The sequence below is a fragment of the Leptonychotes weddellii genome, chromosome 1 (genome assembly GCF_054177405.1).
Source record: "Leptonychotes weddellii isolate Sample4059 chromosome 1, ASM5417740v2, whole genome shotgun sequence".
NCBI classification, from domain to species: domain Eukaryota; kingdom Metazoa; phylum Chordata; class Mammalia; order Carnivora; family Phocidae; genus Leptonychotes; species Leptonychotes weddellii.
In genome coordinates this window covers 13787747-13808381 of record NC_138369.1, presented here as the reverse complement: position 1 = coordinate 13808381, position 20635 = coordinate 13787747, and the positions used below count along the sequence as shown (strand labels likewise).

Sequence of the window (20635 nt, the reverse complement as noted above, 5' to 3'; positions counted from 1 at the left end):
CTAGAGATGAAACTGGGAACAGCAAGTCTGGGCTAATCACTATGAGAACAGTTTTCGGTTGTACAATGTTACGTCATCATGAGTAGGAGTAGAGAACAGTAGTGCTCACCTTTGGGGTGAAGAGGAGTAGGCTCTGCTGTTGGTTGTGGAGAGCAATCCATGGGACCACAACAAAAGGACATGGGAAGTCAAGCAGATGAGTCTAGCTGAATAAAGCTCACAGTCCACTCTGCATGCATGGGCTCTTTGGTTCTGAGCAAGAGGGTGTAGATTACAAGGAAAGAGCTGTTCTTACTTTACAGGCAAATGACCCTTCTCCCACAGCACAAAGCCCGCAGATAATCTGGCTCCCTCTGCTTTGGCACAAAGGGGCTTGCTTCTATGATGCAAGGTCCGTCACAGTACTGGGCAGCAGCCCTGCACACACCGGACACGAGGCTGGATGGACCAGACACTGCTCCTGTCCAGCGAGCTGGACTGAGTGTGGGAATCTGGTCTCAATTCTTGACAACACTACCAGTTAGCTGGTGAATCAGGTCAGCTGGCCCTTCTGAGGCTGTTTCCTTATACTAAAATGAACCATGCTAACTACCCGGTGGGGAGTCCTGAGAGGCCCTGGTGAGAATCAACAGTGTTTATGTGTGAAACATGTGCGAGTGGGATGTTATGTGGGAGAGACATACCCTTCCAAAGACTTGAAAAATAAAGTTGTCATTCAGGTATAATCATCACCCAGTGGATAAGACTGATCATGGCTGACTTTTGGAGAAGTGTGAATGAAGAAAGAGTTTCTTGACATTCCAAACCACAGTAACCAGCGTGTAATCTTAGGAAGGCAGCTCTGGAATGTGGCTGTATTTGGAGAAGTAGAAACTAAACACAGGAGTCGGGTTCTCTCACATTTTGAGGAGCAGACAAACCACCACGGGAATTTGCCTGCACTGCACCCCGAGCTGCACCCCAGCCGTAGGTCCCCGAGGAGGCATCTATGAATGAATGTGTGGTTTAAGAATTTTCTAGTGACTTTTATGTGCACCGAAGTTAAGCACCTCTGGCCCAGAGTTTTAGAAAGGAGCTGGACATTTTGGTTCTAGATGGTCAACAGGCCAGCCGCATTCCATCAGGGAACTTGTGTTCTACGGCACTGAGTGAAGAAAAGGGGAAATCCAAGAGGAGTGATTTGGAAAGCAGTAAGTACGTAACATGCATGTTTTTCACCCAAACCCGTTCTTATAAAATACACACACGTCTCTCCGAAGACTGCTTTTGCTATACATCTGGCTCCTCTCTTATTTTCACAGGAATATTTTACTTTGTCCAATGTATTTTTTCACTGGAAGGCAATAAAAAGATGATTTACTTCTCATATTTAAAAAATAAAACAAGAAAGGATAAGATATTAGGAGTGTACTCTTTATTTCTCTTTGGTCTCTTAACACAAAAGACATGCGTTCTATAAATAAAAGGAAGATTTGCTGGGGGACAATGACTTTGGGGGGGTGGGAGGAGCAGAATTTCTACCTACGCCCAGCTCTGTGGCCGAGTCAAAAGGCTGGTCTTCAGCTCCCATCCTGGCTTTGATCTCAGGTGAAACCCGGAAGACAAGGCTGTGTGTGTTATCTGGGAAGGGGAATGGCCCAGGACAGCAGTCCTGTGCTCAGAGCTGGTCCACTGAGCACGACATCTCCCCCACCCGCTGGTTATACCCTTTTCACAGTATCCTTGGGTGAGAACTCTCCTTTTCACAGGGCTCCTGGAAAGGCTCGAACACCAAAGAGCCAGCCCAGCCATTTGCAAACATCCCCCTCGGACTGAGGAGCCGACTGCTGAAGACTGTGAAAATGCTGGTGTTGGCCCGCTTGTGCTGAGCCCACCCAGATCAAAACACTGGCCTCAGGTGCGGCGGCGTAACTTCCACACCAGGAGGTGGCAGCGGACTTAGGAAGGTTACTACGAGAGCAGCAGATCATGAGGGAAATGATCTATCAGCCTCAATGGCAAAATCTGTGCCACCGTCCTGAGGACCTGGGAGGCCCACTCGTTAGCCCACTGACTGATCCTTAACCCCTCCACGACCTAGGCTGGCCAGGACTGCTTCTAGTTCACAGAATGGCTTATAACAAGACGGGCATGGACACACTTCTCTCCAACAGGAAACACAGACCCCACCACCTTCCGAGTCTACCTCTGTAGGCAAACCGAGAGGGAGTGAGAAATGCTGGGGCTCCACCACGAGCCCAGGCTCAACTGCATCAGATTGTTGAGTCTTTTAAAATAAAAACATAATTTTCAAGTGCTTGTAGCAGAGGCCCAGCTCCTAAGTGGCAGCTAACAAAGGTACTTCCCTCTGGATACATGGCGATTGCACACACTCGTAAACCTTGTGGTACTGGGGTGGGAAAGACGTCTCAGGCTCCACACTGTGCCTTTCTGAACATGCTTCCAGGACACCCCAGGCAGGCAGCAAGGGACAGGAGACCAGCCAGGTGGAGAAGGGGGCCCTAAGACCGAGTCTTGCATGAAAGGAACTGTATCCTCTTTGAGTCTGTACTGGAAGCATTTTAGAAAACCAGATTTTGGCAGCAGCAGTTGAAGGACAGCCCCACTGCCCAGTGCACTGGTAACAGAATTGTCCTCCTGTTCGGGTCCCGCTGTGCGACATTGAGGTCCCATCCAGGGAGGAGGAAGGAGCATGGAGTCTCTTCAAGAGGTCATTTGCTAATATCGGAGGAAGAAATACAAAATCTGTTCTTTGCAGCAGCAAGAGATTCTTTCGGCCTCAAGTTCTCTGCCATAAAGTCAGCTTTGCTTGAATTTAAGGCCCACCTTGCTGGTCGTTCTACTGAGGGCTGGAGGGAGGCCAGGCCCCTGGAATTGGCGAGGGGATGGAGAAGCAGTGGACTGGCAGGGTAGATGAGGTTACTGGACCAAGCCAGCCATGGCTGGTGGAAGGACCATGTCCCTGGTTAGGTTCTAGAGGTACCAAAGGTCAATGTACCCTAGAAGCATCACAATGAGAAAAATGATCCAAGAATGACAGATGGGCGAGAATCTGGCTGGACCTGCTGTTTCCTTGCTGGTCACGTGAGGAATGAAAGTGGGGGTGGGGAATCTGAGTGAGCGCCCTGGTGGCCGTGGGAGGTAACCACAGGGGCACCCGGAGCCTCCAGTGACCGGCTGGGAACTCCCACCTAGAAGAGCGGCCCGCCGTAACTCAGCCCACTCGCTAAGCCTACGGTTAAAAAAAGTCCTCTGATGGCGGGTGTGAATACAAACCCCGTGAGCACCTTGCTAGAGGACCAGTTGAGAGTGCACTGATCCCGGACACGCGAGGGCTCAGAGGCGACCCCGAGTGCCGTGCGAGGCCTCAGGACCCTGGGACCCGAACGTGGGAGCAGACGCCGCCTTTCTCGTGGTGGGCGGTTTGCCACTGAAACACGTATTCGCCTTTAGTGTCTTTGAACGTTTTCTTCTCCCAAAGAATGTTCACTTAAAAAAAAAGTACTTTTCTTTCCAGTTTCTTTCAAGTGTTTGTTTGTTTCAATTTCGGTCTGTTTCTTTCAAGTATCTTTTTTTTCTTCTTCTTCTTCTTCTGTTACTCCTCAACAAGATGAAAAGACCTCGCTGAAATCCCTCAAGTCTACACGGGAAGAGCTTCTGTTCTCCCTGGTTGCCCAGCAGTGAGGACCAAGTCCTCTGTGCCCTTGGATGGAAGAGGGAGGTGCACGGCGCTGTGGGGGCACCACCGCAGACAACGAGGACACCCTGAGCGCGTCCTTCCTCCCCCAACCGCACCCCAGCTGCCACCAGGCTGGGTCACGGCAGCCACCCCACTGCAGACTGGCCACACCACGGCTGGAGAGCAGCAGGCGAGGAGGAGCGTCAGACGGCAGGCCTTCTGCAGGTGGCAGGTGGGAGCTGGGCTTGGATGGAGCCTGTGTACGTGAGGACCAGCAAAGCAGTCCCGCGTCACCAGCTGCGGAACCCAGAGGGGCTCTGCCCCACGCGGTGCCCCTTGGTGACCTAGGCTTGAAGGTCCCGAGCGCAGCGCGGTGAGGGAGGATGTAAGCACCTGGAAAAGCTGTACCTCCAGCGAGCTCACATTCACCCTATCTTCTGGTCTCCCACCTCTCCCAAGGGGGCCTGTCCCTGGAAGGGAGTGCCTATGTTTGTACCAGATCCCTACCCCGCCACAGCCCCCCTCTGCCTTAGATGGTGAGGAGAGGGATGCAGCCCACACCAACCCCTCCCTCGTGACATGCCATGGGGGCCATAAACGTCCAGCAGCCCGTCTCTGGGTCATACATCTCCACCGAGCTGAGGTTCGACTGTCCGTCATAGCCCCCCACGGCGTAGAGGCGCCCACAGCTGGCCACCAGGGAGACCCGGCTCCGGCGTGTGTGCATGGGGACGATCAGGCACCACTGGTCGGCCACGGAGCTGTACATCTCCGCGATGCTGAGGAAGCCAGAGCCGTCGTAGCCCCCACAGACGAACATCTTGCTTCCCAGGGAGGCGGCTCCGTGCCGACAGCGCTTGTTGAGCATGCCGGCGGCTGGGTGCCAGGTGGCCGTGTGGTGGTTGTAGTGCTCCACCTGCAGCAGGGAGAGAGGCACAGGTCCGGCGGGCGGCGCCAAAGCTCGGGCCGCTCGGGGGCTCGCGGCGCACGGCGGCCCAGGCGGCCCAGGCGGCCCACGCGAGTCAGACGCCAGCGAGAGGCCCGCGTTCCGCAGCGGCTCACCTGCTCTCGGGCTGATTGAGGGACCCGCCCACTCTGCCCCCTCTGTTCTTCGTCCCAGGAAACAAAGGCGTTGCCTGAGGATGCACTGCTATAGAGTGGCAGAGGCGGGAGGAGAGCAGGGTCTCCTGAAATCTGTCCAGAGCGCGGCACTGACTGATGCCATGGATCTACCACCAGATGGCGGTTGAGGTTTTTTAAAGAATAAATGCAATTTCCAACAAATTACCCAGAATACAACTATTTGCAAATTCGCACTGTCTATAGTTGAGCTTACTCTGGGCAGGGATTTTGCCAGCTCTCATGCAGCGTTCACCGGAGAACTGAGCGGGGCGGGGTGAGGGTGGCATGGCTATACTCTACCCCTCCTCTGTGCCCACTGGCTCCAGTCTGGGAAGAATCTCCGAGCACGTGGCAGATGGCCTGAAACCTCTTTAGATGACGCGTTGCCCAGTTATGGCAAGGCTGAAGTTTCTTCGGAAGAACTGCCTTTCAAAATTATACTCAAAGGTGGGGGCGGTGCCTGAGTGGCTCAGTTGGTTAAGCGTCCGACTCTTGATTTCAGCTTAGGTCAAGATCTTAGGGTTGTGAGACTGAGCCTTGTGTTGGGCTCCACATTCAGTGGGGTGTCTGCTTCTCTCCTTCTCCCTCTCACCCCACTTGTGCTCTCTCTCTCTCTCTCCAAAATAAATACATCTTTCCTTAAAAACAAAACTATTCTCCAAGATGGAAGGAGTGAGTGCCCTTAGCCCCGGGGGAGCCCAGACTCACGCTGCTGAAGATCTGCAGACCATCGTGGCCACCCGACACATATATCCTGCCCTCAAACACCGTCACCCCAGCAGCACTGCGACTTGAGCTCATCGGGGTCACCACTGTCCACCTGCAGGAAAAAGCCAGAGGAGGGAGCCATGAGATGCAGAGCTGCCATCCTCCCAGGACAGCTCAGGAGGGGCGGGGCAAACCGTGCAGTGTTCCTTCTCATCCTGGACAATCTCCCCACCTCTGTAGGCACTCAAAATTAGCATGTCCTAAACAAGGCTCCTCTCTCTTACAGACGTGCTCCTACCCGGTCCTGTGGATGGGACCACTGGCCATCTAGCTGTCCTACTCAGATTCAGTGTTTTCATGGCCTCTCTTCTCCCTCATCTTCAACATTCCTGTGGTCATCAAGTCCGCCTGGCCTGCCTTCTAGTCATTGCCTGCTCCAATCCCACTACCTCTGGCCTAGCTCGGGCCTCCCCCCGGGACAGCCTGTCACAGCCTCTGCACAGGCCACCTGGCTTTCAGACCCTGCCCATCCCGACCCCGTGCAGCACGCCCCTCAGGGGGCTCCTCACTGTTTCCTCCAAGGCAGAGTCCGAGTTCCCTATGTGGTTCTTTATCTCTCAGGCCTCATCTATTTCCACTTTCACCTCCTGCCATGTGCCACCCACACTGACTCCTCACGAGCACTTTCCTTCTTCTGGGTCTCTCCTCGTGCTGTCTCCCTGCCTACGATGCGCATCTCCCACTATCTGTGATGCGTCACCTCTCAGAAGTCTTCCCTGCCACCCTGCCTCTCCCTGCCAGCTGTGGTAAAGATGAAGGTGCTCCCCACCCTGCACCCAAGAGCTCCAGACAGAGGCCCCCAGGGTAGGACAATCACGATGTACCCGTGGCCCCAGCGGACCGGCTGCTACTTAAGCATCTCAGACACCCAGCTTGATAACACAGTCAGTTGGTTAAGTGAATGGAATGTTGGCTGAAAAGCATTCTGATGAATCCATTCAATGAACTGACTTATGAGAAGATTCAAATACTGAAATGAAAAATTTGGGCTAACCTTGCCAGCTGTTTTCCAAAGAGTATTCCACAAAATAAGATGGTGACAGGCATTATGTCACCGGAGAATTTTTCAGTCCTTAAAATGTTACTATGCTTGATGGAAATTAAGAACTCTGGCAGTACGGACATCAATGTCTTCCAAGCTCACCCAACCACGTAACATTTCTTGCCCCTCTAAATCACATCCTACCCAAATCATACCTCTCCTACTTTGGAAAGTGTTGTTCATTTATTTCTCATCCCTTTCCACCTGCACTCCCATTAAAGTGGGCTGATTTAACAAAGAGGTACAGAGCATTAAATAAACATCTCCAACTACCTAGGTAGACTACTATTTATTTTTAAAATTTATTCAATCCTTCATCCATTGAACCAAAAGTTATTAAATACCTATTATATGCAAGGTACGATAGGGGCTGAAACGGTGAGTAAGATACTCTCTATCCTTGAGAAGTTTAAATAAAACACTGCTGTTCTCATTCTCATACTGTCTGTTTAACCAGTTCCAGTTTTCCCAGGGGAGCTGGAGTCCTTACTTGTCTGTCTCAGGTGAGTAGGTCTCCACAGAGCTGAGAGAAGAGTTGCCATCATAGCCCCCACAGACGTAGATCTGCCCATCCAGCACGACTGTCCCCATGGCGCTGAAAAAGACAGAGCTGTCAAGCAGCCAGGCCTCAGACCTCCTAGGCCAGCCTTGCACGCTCCCTGGGAGATCCACCTGACCACCAGCTGCCTCTTTCTAGAGCAGACCCAAGCCCCACGTGTGAGACTAAGTGTAAAAGTAAGGAGAAAGCAGCTGCTCTGCAGTGCCCCCTGCCGGGGTTCCCTCGGGGGGCCCCCTCTCCGCCCTGGCTGTGTCTGAAACGCTCACCTTCCACCTGGCTGTGCTCAAGGTGTCATTACGGCAAAGTCCTCTCCTGCTCACAAAGCCGTCCCGGACCCCTCAGCAAGAATCAGTCCCTCCTGGCCCCACGCTGCCAGAGCAGCTTCTTTATCCCAGTACTTGTCGTCGTCGTGGTCACTCATTCACCCCTCAGATCCCATGAGGCACTCAGGAGGAGGTGTGCCGTCGCAGGCCCTAGATCCACAGTGCCGAGGCGAGCCGAAGCTCCTGCCCACCGGGGCTCGTTCTGGCACCTGGGGGTGTCGGGAAGCCACCTGTCGCCTCGTAACAAGTGGGGACCTCCTGGAAGACAGGGGTCTTCCTCCATGTGACTCTGACCATGCTTCGTGTCGTGCTTTGTATGGGTTTGTTGTGTTAGCCTGATTTCCCTATTTAATTCACTGTGAAGTTTGACAGATGTCTTTTCGTGACAGATGTGGCTCGACGGCCCCTACTTCGCTCCGTGGGTGACGCTATGCTCCCGCCGTGCACTGATGGAGGTCCTCTGTGCTTGCCATTTGCCCCCCTCACCCCACCCACCAAGGAAGCAGCACCATCTTCATGGCACAGATGAGCAGCTGCAGCTGGGGAGATTGGGTCCTTCTCCGGGCTGCCTGAGAGGCAGGCCTTGGATTTAAATGAGACGAGCTGACTCCCATGCTGCCCACCGTGCCCCCCTCTCCTCAGATCAAAGACCCCACAGTCTGGCATAATCATATAATCTGTTCTACACCATGCCTCATGAGAAATTAAACATGCCTGCCAGGCTGCCCAATTCACTGTTCTCAAATCTGATGCTGAAGAGTCAAAATGAATCTGGGTGGCCGACAAACAGGAAAATAAAATATACCAGGCTTACTGCCACCTTTCAAATGTACACAGCAAACCAAACTGATCCGTGCAATGTCCCTTTAGGGACACCGTAACAGATCCCCTCAACTGGCCCAGAAGAGGAAAAGGACTTTGGCCTCAGGCAAGGACTGTGGGAAGACCACAAATTCACTAGACACTGTCACTGTCCTTCCAGAAGTGGACAGAAGTAACAACACAGGAGTTCAACAACAATACGATAGAGAAGAGATGCCACAAAACTGAGTGAGGTTAACTATTAACTAAGTGGTAAAGGCCAGTGTGAAGAGGGGAGGGGGCCTGGCATGGAACACTGCAGGCAAGGGGAAGGATGATGGCAGGAAGGAGCTTGTCAGCACGGGCATGACAGAGAGCCATGTGGGACGGCAGGAGAGAAGTGACTCAGAACATTGTTCGGCAGCCTGTAATTTCAAAGGGATGAAATGGAGCTGGGTCCATGCTACTAATAACAGGGCATTAACCACAGTGAGGGAAGGGGGTGCCCAGAGGACTTTCCTCCCAGACAACACTCCAAACTCTGTGACATCAAAGCAAGGAAGTTGCCCAGAGCAGACACCCCAGGAAGAACAACGGGTTGTAGTGAAAGCAAAAAGGGCACTCATGGCTGGAGAAATGGAGTAATGAGTCATCCGAGGCCACAGAAGGTTGCAAGGCACCCAAGGAGCAGAAAAGGGAAGCTCTGAGGTAGGGAGAGGGGCGGGGGAAGGAACCACAAGACTGTTAGCTCAGGGAAGAGCAGATCATGTATACAAATTCTTTTCTTCCCAAACGAACCTACTGTGACCCTTTGTGAATCTAGTCTTATTGGTACGTACAAAGGCAGACTCCTCCTGGCCCGAGGCCACACACTAACACTGCAGAACGTGGTCTGTGTACCTCCTGGCCTGACACTTCTTCTTCCTCGCCATAAGTTGCTTGATCTTACACACAGAAAACCCACAGCGGGTCCAGACAAAGGGGCCTATCAGGCAAATGCTTGGGCCACAGAATTTACAAAACAGAAAGGCCCTCGAAGAGCATCTGCCCCAGTGGTTTTCAAACTGTCCCTTTCAAAAACAACTCATGTAACTTTCCCCCTAAAGTTGGGCATCTGTGAAGGAAGCTCAGTTCGTGAGAGAGAAATGCAGAACTGTTCTGGTTATAGGGGTACAGACCACTTCCTCTCCTCTGTCAGCCCCGGAAGAGAAAGCTGAGCGCCACTTGAAACTGCTGATCCAGTGTGGCCCCACTGAGGGCAGAAGAGAAGACCTTGTCCAGCGATCCCCCCCGCTCCAGAGCCCAGCCGTGCACATGCTCCACACATGTCTGATGGAACGGAAGACTCAAGCACTTGAGCACTGAGAAGGCTGAATGGAGGCGCCATTCGGATGCCCTCTAACTCTTCTTCAGGAAATCTGAGCAGGCAAGGGATGGAGGAGACAAGTACCTGAGTGTGTTAAGAGACATGAACTTGGTCCACCTATGTGCTCACATCTGGTGGAGGGAGGGGGGGTGACTGAAGTGAAGCATGTTGCTATGGCTCACATACTCCCAGGGTGGCAGAAGCACATGTGTGGCAGAGATCCGGGGGGTGGTGTGGGGGTGGGGAAGAGAGTATAAAGGACAACACTTCTCATGTCCTTTCATCACTAATAAAGTTAAATCCTCCTTATTCTTCAAGTTTCAACTTTAATCCCACCTCCTCCCTGAAATCTTCCAGATGTTTCCATCCAGTTTCTTTGCCTTCTAGAATCTTCCGTAACATACGTTTTCCATTCTTATCTGATACTTAAATAACAATACAACTTCCACATGTCCATGTCTCATCTCCCCAAGCTCCTCAAAGGACAAGGCAAGGATTTTACTTTTGAGCAGACGGGGCTGAACTCCCGGGAGTGGCAGTGGCTGGCCTGGCTGCAGGAAATTCCCAGGCCGGCTTGTGTCTTGTATTATTATGTGCCCCTGCCTGTCTAGTGTGGCGCTCCCCAGATGCTCAGTGTGTATGCTCGGGCTGCACGAGTGGCTTCCAGAATACCTTCTCTTGCTATTCATGCTCCGCACTCTGGTCCACGTGTCCGTCTCTGGGTTGTAGACCTCCACAGTGCTCAGCCGTAGCTGGCCGTCATAACCCCCGATGGCATAGAGAAGCCCGTTCACCACAGCCACACCGACGCGGCTGCGGGCTGTTGTCATGGGATGGCACTTCTCCCAGCGATTGGCGATGGGGTCGAACACTTCCACCACATTCAGGGAATCACCTGCATAAAAATTTGCTACTCAAATTAAAACAAATGAGACCACGTGTTTAGATCACAGCTGTTGGGCATTGATTATATGGAATATTCGACTTGACTCTATCGGTTCTTCCCACAGAAATACTCAAGCCAGATGGGCCCACTAAGACGCTTCAGCCGTGCTAACCTCAAACTGAATTCTTCAAGGAAAATCAGAATCAGACAGGAGGCATTCACTTTCTAGAGGGCAGTTTTAAACTGCAATGAGGTATGCCGCCCACTTAAGGCCAAAGCCGAAGGGAGATGGAACACTGTTTCCCCAGTGCAGGAGGCACGCCCACAGGGAAGGGCATGGGTCCCCCCGCCGACTTTCACTTACTAGCGTGTGACCCTGGGCAAGGTGCTTTGTATCCCCATCTTCTGTTCTCACATGTGACATGGAGATAATCTCTATGGCAGAGTTGTCGTCAGGATTAAATGACAGAATAGGCAAAGCACCTAGCATAGTTCTAGAACACACTAAGTGCCCAATAAATAGTAGTTACAGTAGCCAGGAATGATGATTCCAACCCTACCATTTACAACAGGGGTTTTTTTTTTTTTTTTGATCAAATAAAATAATCCCCCCTCCCTGTTTTATTCTATTGTGGGGCACTTCGCACCTACCACACTTCAGTGTTTACTAGCTGAGGACACCCCCTTTCCAGGACACATGGTTAACAAGCATATGGTAAACAGACTGGTAAACAGACCCATCTCTCATTAAGCTTCCATTAAAAATGAGACTGCCCAGGACTGCCCACCACCTGCCCCCCTCCATGAGCCTGAACTAACCCAGAGAAAAAGCCGGCCTTCACGTGGGAGGTGACTCCACCCTTTGCCATTATGCCACCAAGATTCAGGAGTCCACACTGTCCTCCCCATGAAATCTCCACTGCCCTGCAGTGGTGCCTGGGTGGCCAGGAGGGCAGGGGGCCTCATGAGCTTGCCTGAAAAATTGGCTGGGTAAGAGCTGCCGAGAACATGCCGATTCCAAAGCATGTGTGCACTGCGTGGGAGGCAGCAGGTGGAGAGAAAGCAGTATTATGGATAGTGATGACCGTGTATTTGGAGAATTTTCCTTCTTGTGGTGACGACATACAGTCTAACCCCAGAGATCCATATGACCAAACGTGATTAGCCTGGTAACAGCTGGGTCCTGGACTGCATTCTCTCCAGGGCTGGTATTTAGCTCTGATATTCTGATTTGATGGTATTCATACCTGACATGCTTTCACTGCATAGTATAATAGCTGTATCAAATCAAGAGGGATCAGGGTGTGACACACAAAGGAGGGGATCAGAGGACCAGGTCAGGTTGTTTGGTGCCTTTTTATCCACAAAATCCCAGACAGGGCCCTGCAAAGGGGAGGTGCAAGATACCTGCTGAGTTGAGGCCCCCCACGGCATAGATAAGGCCTGTGATGGATGTGCAGCAGCGAGGCCGAGTTCTGAAAGCCGGCAGGTGGGGCCGGCGCTCCGGCATGAGGTGATAGTCCTTTGCTTCGTCTACCAGGTCCCTGGAATAAGGTGTCGCATGTTACGACAAGGAGGTATTCTCCCCACGTGGTCTACATTTGTATTTCCGAGTCTGGCTGCCCCACCCCCAACTGGAAGGGAAATATGGGAGGAAAAGCCTTCTGGAAGGTTTGGTCTTGAACCCAAGTGAGTCCAGGGGGAACCACACACAGCTACTGAAACATGCTCAGAATCAGAGGGGCAGATGAGCAGAGCCCACCTCAGCTAGAGTAATCAGAATGAGTATCTTCTAATAGGCACACACCTAGCAGGAGGAGAACAGGGTGGTGGCTACAACAGCTGGTGTTGGGGAGGTTCGACAAGCAGCCTGCACCCTGTCACTACTGAGACCCAGCTCTTCCTTCCTATCCATCTGGCCCGCACCCTGCAATGCACCATTTCTCACCCAGACCGTGGCAGCAGAAGCTGACTGCTGCTGACGGATGGCCCTGCCTCCAGTCCTGCCTCTCCAGTCCTCCAATCCACCCTCCACACTACAGCCCAAGCTGTCTAAGAACCTTTGATAGCTACCCACTGCCTACAGAATGAAGTTCAAACTCCAAAAGCCCCCTTGAGACTGCTTGTCACGGGGTCCCCCTACCTGCAGCCGCACCTCCACCCTCTCCTGCCACACACCTTCATACAGCTCACACACAGCCACTGACTTCCTCTGAACCTGCTGTGAATATGGCAAGCCGTTTGGAGGAAGGTGAACATTTTCCTTTGCTGTTCTACTTTTATAATGATCCTCCTATACGGCTACCACCTTCTGAGCTGTTTTGGGAGCTCTGCTGTGCCGCGTCATCACTGATTTACCCTGGGTAAAAGTTTCCCATGCTGGTAAACATGTCCCCCCTTGCCCATCACTGTGGACGGGCCCAAACCCACCTGAGGCCCAGTGCACTGACTAATGTTTACTGGAGAGGACAAGGAGCCCCAGGGAGTCACCACTAAGTCAGCTCCTGGAGAAGCTAGGAATCCTCAGGGAGTGTAGGGAAGGAAGCCCCTTCTGCCTCGATGCTCCCTCATGGCATACTTCTTTGCCCAAGGGGTCAGACTCGGGCTCTTCCAGGCTCTAGACACAAGGCAGATCAATCTGCGTGCCGTGAATTAGGACTGACCACTCCAAATCCTTCTGCCCCTGAGCTGGAACACAAACAGCCTAAGTGGCCAAGTTCTCTTCTCTGCCTGCCCGCCCCCCCCACCCCCCCCACCCCCGGCAGCATCCTGTGCAGGCCGGCCCTCGCTCACCTGCATTTGTGGCAGGAACGCACCAGGTCATCCTGCTGCACGCGGTCTGACAGGAACTGCGGCCGGCAGAGGGGCAGGCGGATATTGGACAACAGCTCGGGCAGGCAGGGCCCCCTCTGCTCCCGGTCATATCTGACCCAGGCCAACGCAGCTTCAAAGACCTGCCATGGCAGAGAGTGCAAGCCGTGTAGTTACTCCTTGCTCCCAGGGGCCACGTCCCTGGGCCCCCCAGTCTCAATCCCTCCATTCCCTATACTGAGGCAGTCCCTCGGGCCCATACATCTTTCCTCCTACTTATCTCCTGAAGTCACTGCTTTCTGGAAACTTCCCCAAGCTGCCCCATTTGGCCCAGCCTCTTGAAAGGCAAGCCTCAGTGACTATTAACAGCTTCCTGGCTTTCATCACGTCCTCCTAGTGAAAAGCTGCCCTTGGTTCCTTACTCCTTTGTGCATCTCCCCACACTGTCCACTTGTCTTCCCTCCTCAACCCCTTCACCCTCTGTTCTCACAGGCTGGCCAGTTCTCTGTGCACACTGTCCCTTTTACCTCGAAGGTCCCTCATATCCTCCTCTTCATCTAAACCCGCCCCCCTTTCCTTAAGGCCTAGTTCCAGATCAATGTTCTCTGGAGCTTGGCCAAAGGCTCCAGCCACAAGGGTACATCCCTTTAAAACCTGGGATCCAATGCATAACCGGTAAGTGAGCTGCTCCAGGTCATATTCATTAGTGGGAGAGCTTGGGACAGGGCTCGCTCTTGGGACGGGGCTCTTCCCTGCACCTGGAGTGCCCACATGGCCACACTCAGGGCCCCCTTTACTACTGCTCTTCGGACATTAGGGAAATGAGCTGAGTTGGGACTAACCTCCCAACAGCTTGCCTCCTGGAGCCTGGGGCTCCTCCTGTGGAAGCAGAGCTTCATGGCAGGCCAGGACACCACACTGCAAGCATCCCAAGCTGCTCTACCTGGGGCCTTGGATAGTTTTCCCAGCAACTGGACCAGCAGAGGCCTTGCCGCAGAGGAGCTCCCGGCATCTGCAGGGCCAGGTCCGAGCATCTCACCCCTGCACCGAAGCCCTTCGCTGTCCAGCCCTGGCCACCCTCTGCTCCAAGTAACGTCTCCTCACGGTCCTCTTCATGTGTCTGCGCCACACCTCTGCTGACCAAAGGGATCGCCTTTGCTCCTCTCTGACTGCTAACACCCTGCACTCTCATTTATTCACACTCTTCTTGACCACCCCCGGGAAGAGGTCTTCTTTGTCCTTCGAGGACCCTAGTCATTCAAAGGCTTCACCTCTTCAATCAGTTTCAGTCTGCCGGTGCTGACCACCACCTCCAGTCCTTTCCCCTCAGTAACTGATGCCAACGGGCCTTTGACCCTACTCCCTCTCTCCCAACCTCACGCTCAGGGTCCCTCTGGCCCACCTCCTCCCCGCCGTCTCACCCAGCATGGGCTCCGCGGCTTCTGAGGTGGGTGCCCTCAGCGCCCATGCTGTGCGCCTTCCTCCCTTAATCACGCCCACCTCGAAAAAGTCTCTACCCTGGTGAGGCCCAGCTCTGTAAGTTCATCCCCACCTGCACTCTGCACCTGTGCCAGCATATGCAGCTGACAGAGCTGGCTGGTCCTTTCTTCTCTTTTTTTTAATTTTTAAGTTTATCTATTCTTTTTAGTAATTTCTACACCCAACATGGGGATCAGACTCACAACTCCAAGATCGAGTCACATCGAGCCAGGCATCCCCTGGTGGGTCCATTCTAACTTTGTGGTCGCTAATCTCGTCAGGCCCTGCTTCCCACCAAGCCCCTCTTCCTTTCCCTGGTATCATCCATTTCCTCTCCCGCTCCCAGAGGGCTGGCTCACGACTTTTCATCTCTCCTCACATTTCTCACCCTCCTCCCGATCCTCATTCTCAGGTAAGAAAATAGACACATGCCAGAAGAGAACGTCAGTAGAATTTGCCAGCATGTCCCTTCCCACCCTGCGCCTCCCTGTGCCCCTGGCTGTGGAGGTTCTCCCTCCTGCGGGGATGGACAGGAGTGGCTGGTGCTCCCAGCAGGGACATCCCGTGCCCTCAAGCCGGCCTCCTCTTCGCTTCCTCCAGAATGTCATGTCAGCAGCCATTCTCCCTTTCCTCCTGCATCACTGACTCTTCCCTCTCTTCTGGAAAATTCCCACCAGTAGTCAAATGTACTGCCATTTCGCTCACCTTAAAAAACAAACCAACCAACCCCTTCCAACTTCATATTCCTCCCCAGTGACTGCCCCAGTGCTCTGCTCTCCTTTAGAATAAGACTCTTTGAAAGCGTTATCTATGCTAATTTCCAGTTCGAGGCAGCATTACTTCTAATAGTAAATACTGGAAATCACCCGACATCTAAGAATAAGGGGTGCAATGTTGATAAAATCCACTGAATGTTAGACACTGAAATGGATACAAAGTTCTCATGAAACAGGCACACAGTATAATGAAACAAACCCATAATAAACCAACTGCACACACATGGTCTTCATGAAAAAAAAGAAAAAAAAAATAGAAAACAAAGATTAGAAAGAGCAGGAGCCCCCGAGTCCCCTGCGGATGGCTACCATGCTCTACAGACCTGCTCCTCTGACTTTACATTCAGCTCATCCCGAGACACCAGCTCGAGCACGTCTTCCAAGGGCAGGGCCAGGAATTCTTCTGACATGGACACCTCCACAAAGTGCTGGTGGATGAAGCTGTTGGCCGCGTCGTACAGCACGGCGCACATCATGGTCTCAGCAAACTGGCGGACACCCAGGCAATTTTTGGGGTGGAGACTTTTGGCATAAGAAAAGATGAAAAGAAAAAATGTAGAGGAAGAATGGTATGTTTGGTCATTCTCAGGTTGGTTCTAGGGAGAGCTACAGAATGGAGAAAACCCTGCTTTGCTCTCAGCTTGGCTGCAAACTCCGTGCATGATTCCAGGTGCGCTGCTCAGGGACTCAATTGTGAAGGTTTAAAATGAAGACACTGCCTGTTGGACCTAGTGTTCAGTGTGTGTTTTTAGTAATTTAGCCCTCTGGGAGCAGGAGAGGAAATGGATGAGTTGGTGGGACGAGTTCTCTGGAAAGTCTGGGAAGCAGCTCTGAGGACAGAAGAATAGGAGAACACATACTGTTTGCTTTCCTTCAGCCGTTGACGTTCTTGGTCAAACATCTACCTGTTCCCCACACGGGCACTGAAGTTGTAGAATGAGAGTTTAAACCATGCGGAGAGATGACTTCTCTAACCTCAGGACCCTTATGCTTCATCTTCTGTAAAAAGCAAGAAGCTCTATGGTCTAACTGGACTCCCAGGAACAACAGCGGTAGCTACCACTCGCTCAGCATCATCGATGCGTCCAGTACTTTGCCAGCGAGAATCCTTTCAACAGCACTGCAGAGTAGTCGTTACTTCCAGTTTTAGATGGAAAACTGAGGCTCAGAGAAACTAAGACATGTGCTCCCAGCCCTCTACAAGCAAGTGGTGGTGTGGAGACTGAACCCCGTGTGCGTTCCCACGACCCGGAGGCAGACCTGCCCTCCTTGGGGCCGTCTGGGTAAATCCGGGCCCTGCGTCACACCAGGTGACATGGGAGGGTTTCTCAGGTCTCCGCAACAGCCTCACCTGGAAAAAGGTGAGGACAAGAGCTAGCCAGCTCCTATAGCTGTGGCCACGATTAAGCAAGAATGTGGCAAAAGCACTCAGCATGGTGCCTGGCGTGAAGTCAGCTGCTGTCTTAATTTTCATCGTGGTCGTTTTTCTTACTACTATTGCATCTGACAAAATCCCAAATGCGCCCAACATGGTTCTGAAATCTTGGTGACAGCAAGAGATTCTGGGGTTGGAGCTTTTCTTATTTTGACTTTGTGACTGATAATCCGTGGAGGGAGAAGGTATTTATCAGATGGAAACCGCACAGGTTTTCTTTATTAGACTGCTTGCTTTCCTTTCCCGCCATGTTGTTTAAAGTTATAGGCAGAGTTATACTCACTAGCCAACAATCACCACTGTTCCCCAGCAGCAGACCTGAAGGGCAGAGTCTCCCAGGAGCCTGCCTTTGGGATAATCTAAATTCCACAAGCTGTTGCTTCCCTTCCAGCCTGAACGGGCTCTGTTCATGGCTTTGGAAATCTATGTGCATTTCCACAAAGGCCAGGGAAGCATGAGCACTGACTAACACTTAGGCAAGGCCGCATGGCCAGTCAGGGACACAGCGCTCAAGGTCAGAATGTCGGCTCAGTCATCAAATACCACCTTTCTCCTGGAGCACTTACAGGGACTGAATGAGACTTGTTTACAGGCCTTTACACACATATGGCAGATATGAGGCTCAACCTTCCCTGGGCCTCTACACCATGTGATTCACTGATTGCAACCACAGCAACATCAACTCAAGATGCCACGGACTGGGAACTGGATAGAGTCCAAAGACGTGGGCCAGGATGGTCAATATAGCTGCCTGGAGCACATTTCCATCTGCTGGCTCTCAGGTTAGGACTCCTATACCTCGCCTTTGGCTGTCTTTGACTGGCTTGGTATAATAAGGAGAGCAAAACACACCTTCAACTGAACTGGGCTTCCGTGTCAAAGAGGATGGGATGTGGGAAGCCTGCTTGTGAGGCAGCCGGGGGGGAAGGAGGAGGGAGGGCTACCATGCAGGAGAGGGCCCCGTTCAGGAGCCAAGCCGGAGGAAGGTAAGAGGGAAAATGAACCCAAAGGGCAGAGAGAGACCCACATCTTCCATTAGCCACCTCACAACTGGCAACCACCTTCTTGACTTTGTCAGCAGGGAGGCCACAATAAGATGTAATGCTTTATCAGATGCAGGAAGCAGTGACCTGAAGTAAATAAGTCATTGGGTTGGTTCACTGATGTATCTGATGTTCTGATTCAATTCTGAGAGAAGAGTTTTGGAAAATACATAGCTCCAGTGCTCACCTAAAAACAAGGAGGCCCATACATCTGAAGGCTTGGAAAGGGGCCACAAGAAAAATATCAACCCCAACCTCATGGAAAACTCTGAGAGCTTTACAGCTTCTCTGTGCTCTGCAAAGTCCTGTCTTTCCCACTACCGCTCAGAATGGTTTCTCTCAAGTCGTTAGTAATCACAGCTTGACAACGAAGGGCCCACATGCTTGTCTTTGAATATGGGCACATGGGAAGGGGGCAGGTGGGACCCCCTAACACACTCCGCAGCCAGGCTCAGGGAGAACCACTCCAAGGAAGAGAGGCAGTGATGGTAACTACTGGAAAGAAAAGAGAAAGCAGGTCAAGCCTCTGGGGCCCGTGGGAAGGAATAAAGACAGGAATAAGGTGTGAAGTGAGGCTTCAGAAGGGATCTTGCAGGGCTGAATGGGAGAATGTCAAGGACAGACTCATAATGTCAGGCTTTGTGCTTAAGTGCATCTTCCTAAAATGTCACTGATGCATGTAAAAACTCCACTGGTCTAAACACTTTTCTAAGCATCTTTTGGGTGACACTCCTTTATAAAGAGGCTAGGTCCAGTATGGAGAGTGATGACCTCAAAAGCCCCCCTAGGTGGAGCTGTTGTCCCCTTGCGAGAGTGGCCAACTTAATCCTTTCCAGAATGCCTACTTAATCATTCTGAGCTCCGTGGAGACAGAGAGAGAAACCAAGTCTGGTCTGTATCCTTAAGCAGCTCACAAATGAGTAGGAAAGCCAGTGTGCCTCACATCCCCCCACATGCATCCCTCCAGCCTGACCCAGAAGGCATCCCAGCGCAGGGTCAAGCCAGGCTCTGGGGCTACACTGTCCTTATGTGGTCTCACCTGTAAAACCTGAAACAGGACCTACGATGAAACCACTCACCCTGCACCCAGTGGCGTGCCCTGCATGCTAAGCATCATTACCATGGTTATTAAGACTAGCTGCACACACAGCAGTGCTCAGTGATGTCCATGAGCACCACAGGGGCAGGATGGGGACAGCAGGTGGGGTCCACAGAGCTGCTGAGTGAGCTGGATTTGTGGAGCCGGAATGGGAGAGGAAGAGGTCAGCTCTAAGAGGAAATGAGGTTCAGGAGGGCAGATCTGAGACAGGAAGAATGCTGGTCTTCAGGCCAGGGACCTTGTGATCGCAGTAGCTCAGGTGGAGACCAAGCCTCGTAGAGCACCACAGACAGAGATTGTGTGGAGCCCAGCACTAACCTGCACCCCCAAGTCTCTAGTGCTCAAGAGGCAGCTTTGACCTTATGGCTAAGAGCTCCCCTTCTTGAGGGGGAGAAAGAGCCTTCTTATCAGCTCAGTCATCAAAGGGGCATTGCTGAACGCTGGACCTAGGTAGGGATATACTCCATGGTCCTTACCCTAAGAGAGCATACAGTGATTGCGTTCAGGGGCCTGAGGGGGGACACAGAGTTCCAGGAGGTGAAATTTGGGTGGGCCCCTAAAGAGCTGAAGGAAAAAGAAGTCAAGACATTCCAGGAGGGGGAAGGATCTACACAAAGATGGAGACAGGCTATGGAACAGTGAGGCAGTACGGAATCCATCGGTTTGGTGAGCACAGTCAGCTAAGTTAGCACTGGTCAAACTGGAGGACCAGAAGAGGTACATGTCAGGCCAGGAGAGAGCACAGGCAGGGGTCTGTAAATATGTTCCTCAAAGGTTCACCCCAAAGAACTGGGCACTGCTCAACAGCGATTTGAAGAGTCAGCTCCCTGGCTCACTCCCTTCATAAAACTCAGTATGCCCAGAGTGAGCAAATCGGCAGGGGTTCCAGGAACGACCTGGGCACGCTCCCGCCATGGGCCGAGTCCAGGGCCTCACCGTTCTCGAAGAAACGTGCAGCAGGCGTCCTTGATGCTCTGCAGCTGCAGGAAGCTCGCCCCCATCAGCAACGACTGCACGTTCTGCTGGTCAATGGCAAGGTGGCCGTTGTAGGCAAAGTTGATCAGAGCTTCCAGGGCGCTAGAGAAAGGAGAGAAAAGATCGGCTTCAGAGACTCTGGCCCTCACTGAGCTGACATGACTACCTGGGGAATGCGTGGGCCCTGCTCTAAAACCCATTTAGCCCATGCCCTTCGAGAATCTGTATGACAGGAATAATGACTTCACCAGAGTTGAAGAGTCATTCTACTTCTTAAGCTGTCTTTACTGCCCAAATAATCTTATTACAGAAAATTTTAAAAAGAGAAAGCAAGTACCCACAATCTCACTACTAAATGAGTCAACAGTGGTTACTTTTTTGGGTTCATTTTTAGTCTCTATTTGCCTGCATGCATAAATGGATAGGGATATAATCACATAATACTTACTGAGTCCTTTCCCACGTTGCTAC

At 52.2% G+C, this 20635-nt stretch overlaps 1 protein-coding gene across 1 annotated transcript in view; it reads right to left on the bottom strand.

Annotated features, from left to right (window-relative positions):
- Positions 1–1399: 1399 nt before the first annotated feature.
- Positions 1400–20635, bottom strand: part of KLHL18 (kelch like family member 18) — a 29065-nt gene continuing 9829 nt past the window's right edge. The window contains exons 2-10 of the mRNA XM_081805571.1: positions 20314–20330; positions 20126–20266; positions 15936–16134; positions 13340–13500; positions 11954–12090; positions 10333–10555; positions 7102–7206; positions 5510–5621; positions 1400–4595 (exon numbers count right to left, since the gene is read on the bottom strand). Of these exons, the coding sequence (XP_081661697.1) occupies positions 4209–4595; positions 5510–5621; positions 7102–7206; positions 10333–10555; positions 11954–12090; positions 13340–13500; positions 15936–16134; positions 20126–20266; positions 20314–20330 (1482 nt within the window). The 3' untranslated portion in view covers positions 1400–4208. The remainder of the gene's footprint in view (positions 4596–5509; positions 5622–7101; positions 7207–10332; positions 10556–11953; positions 12091–13339; positions 13501–15935; positions 16135–20125; positions 20267–20313; positions 20331–20635) is intronic.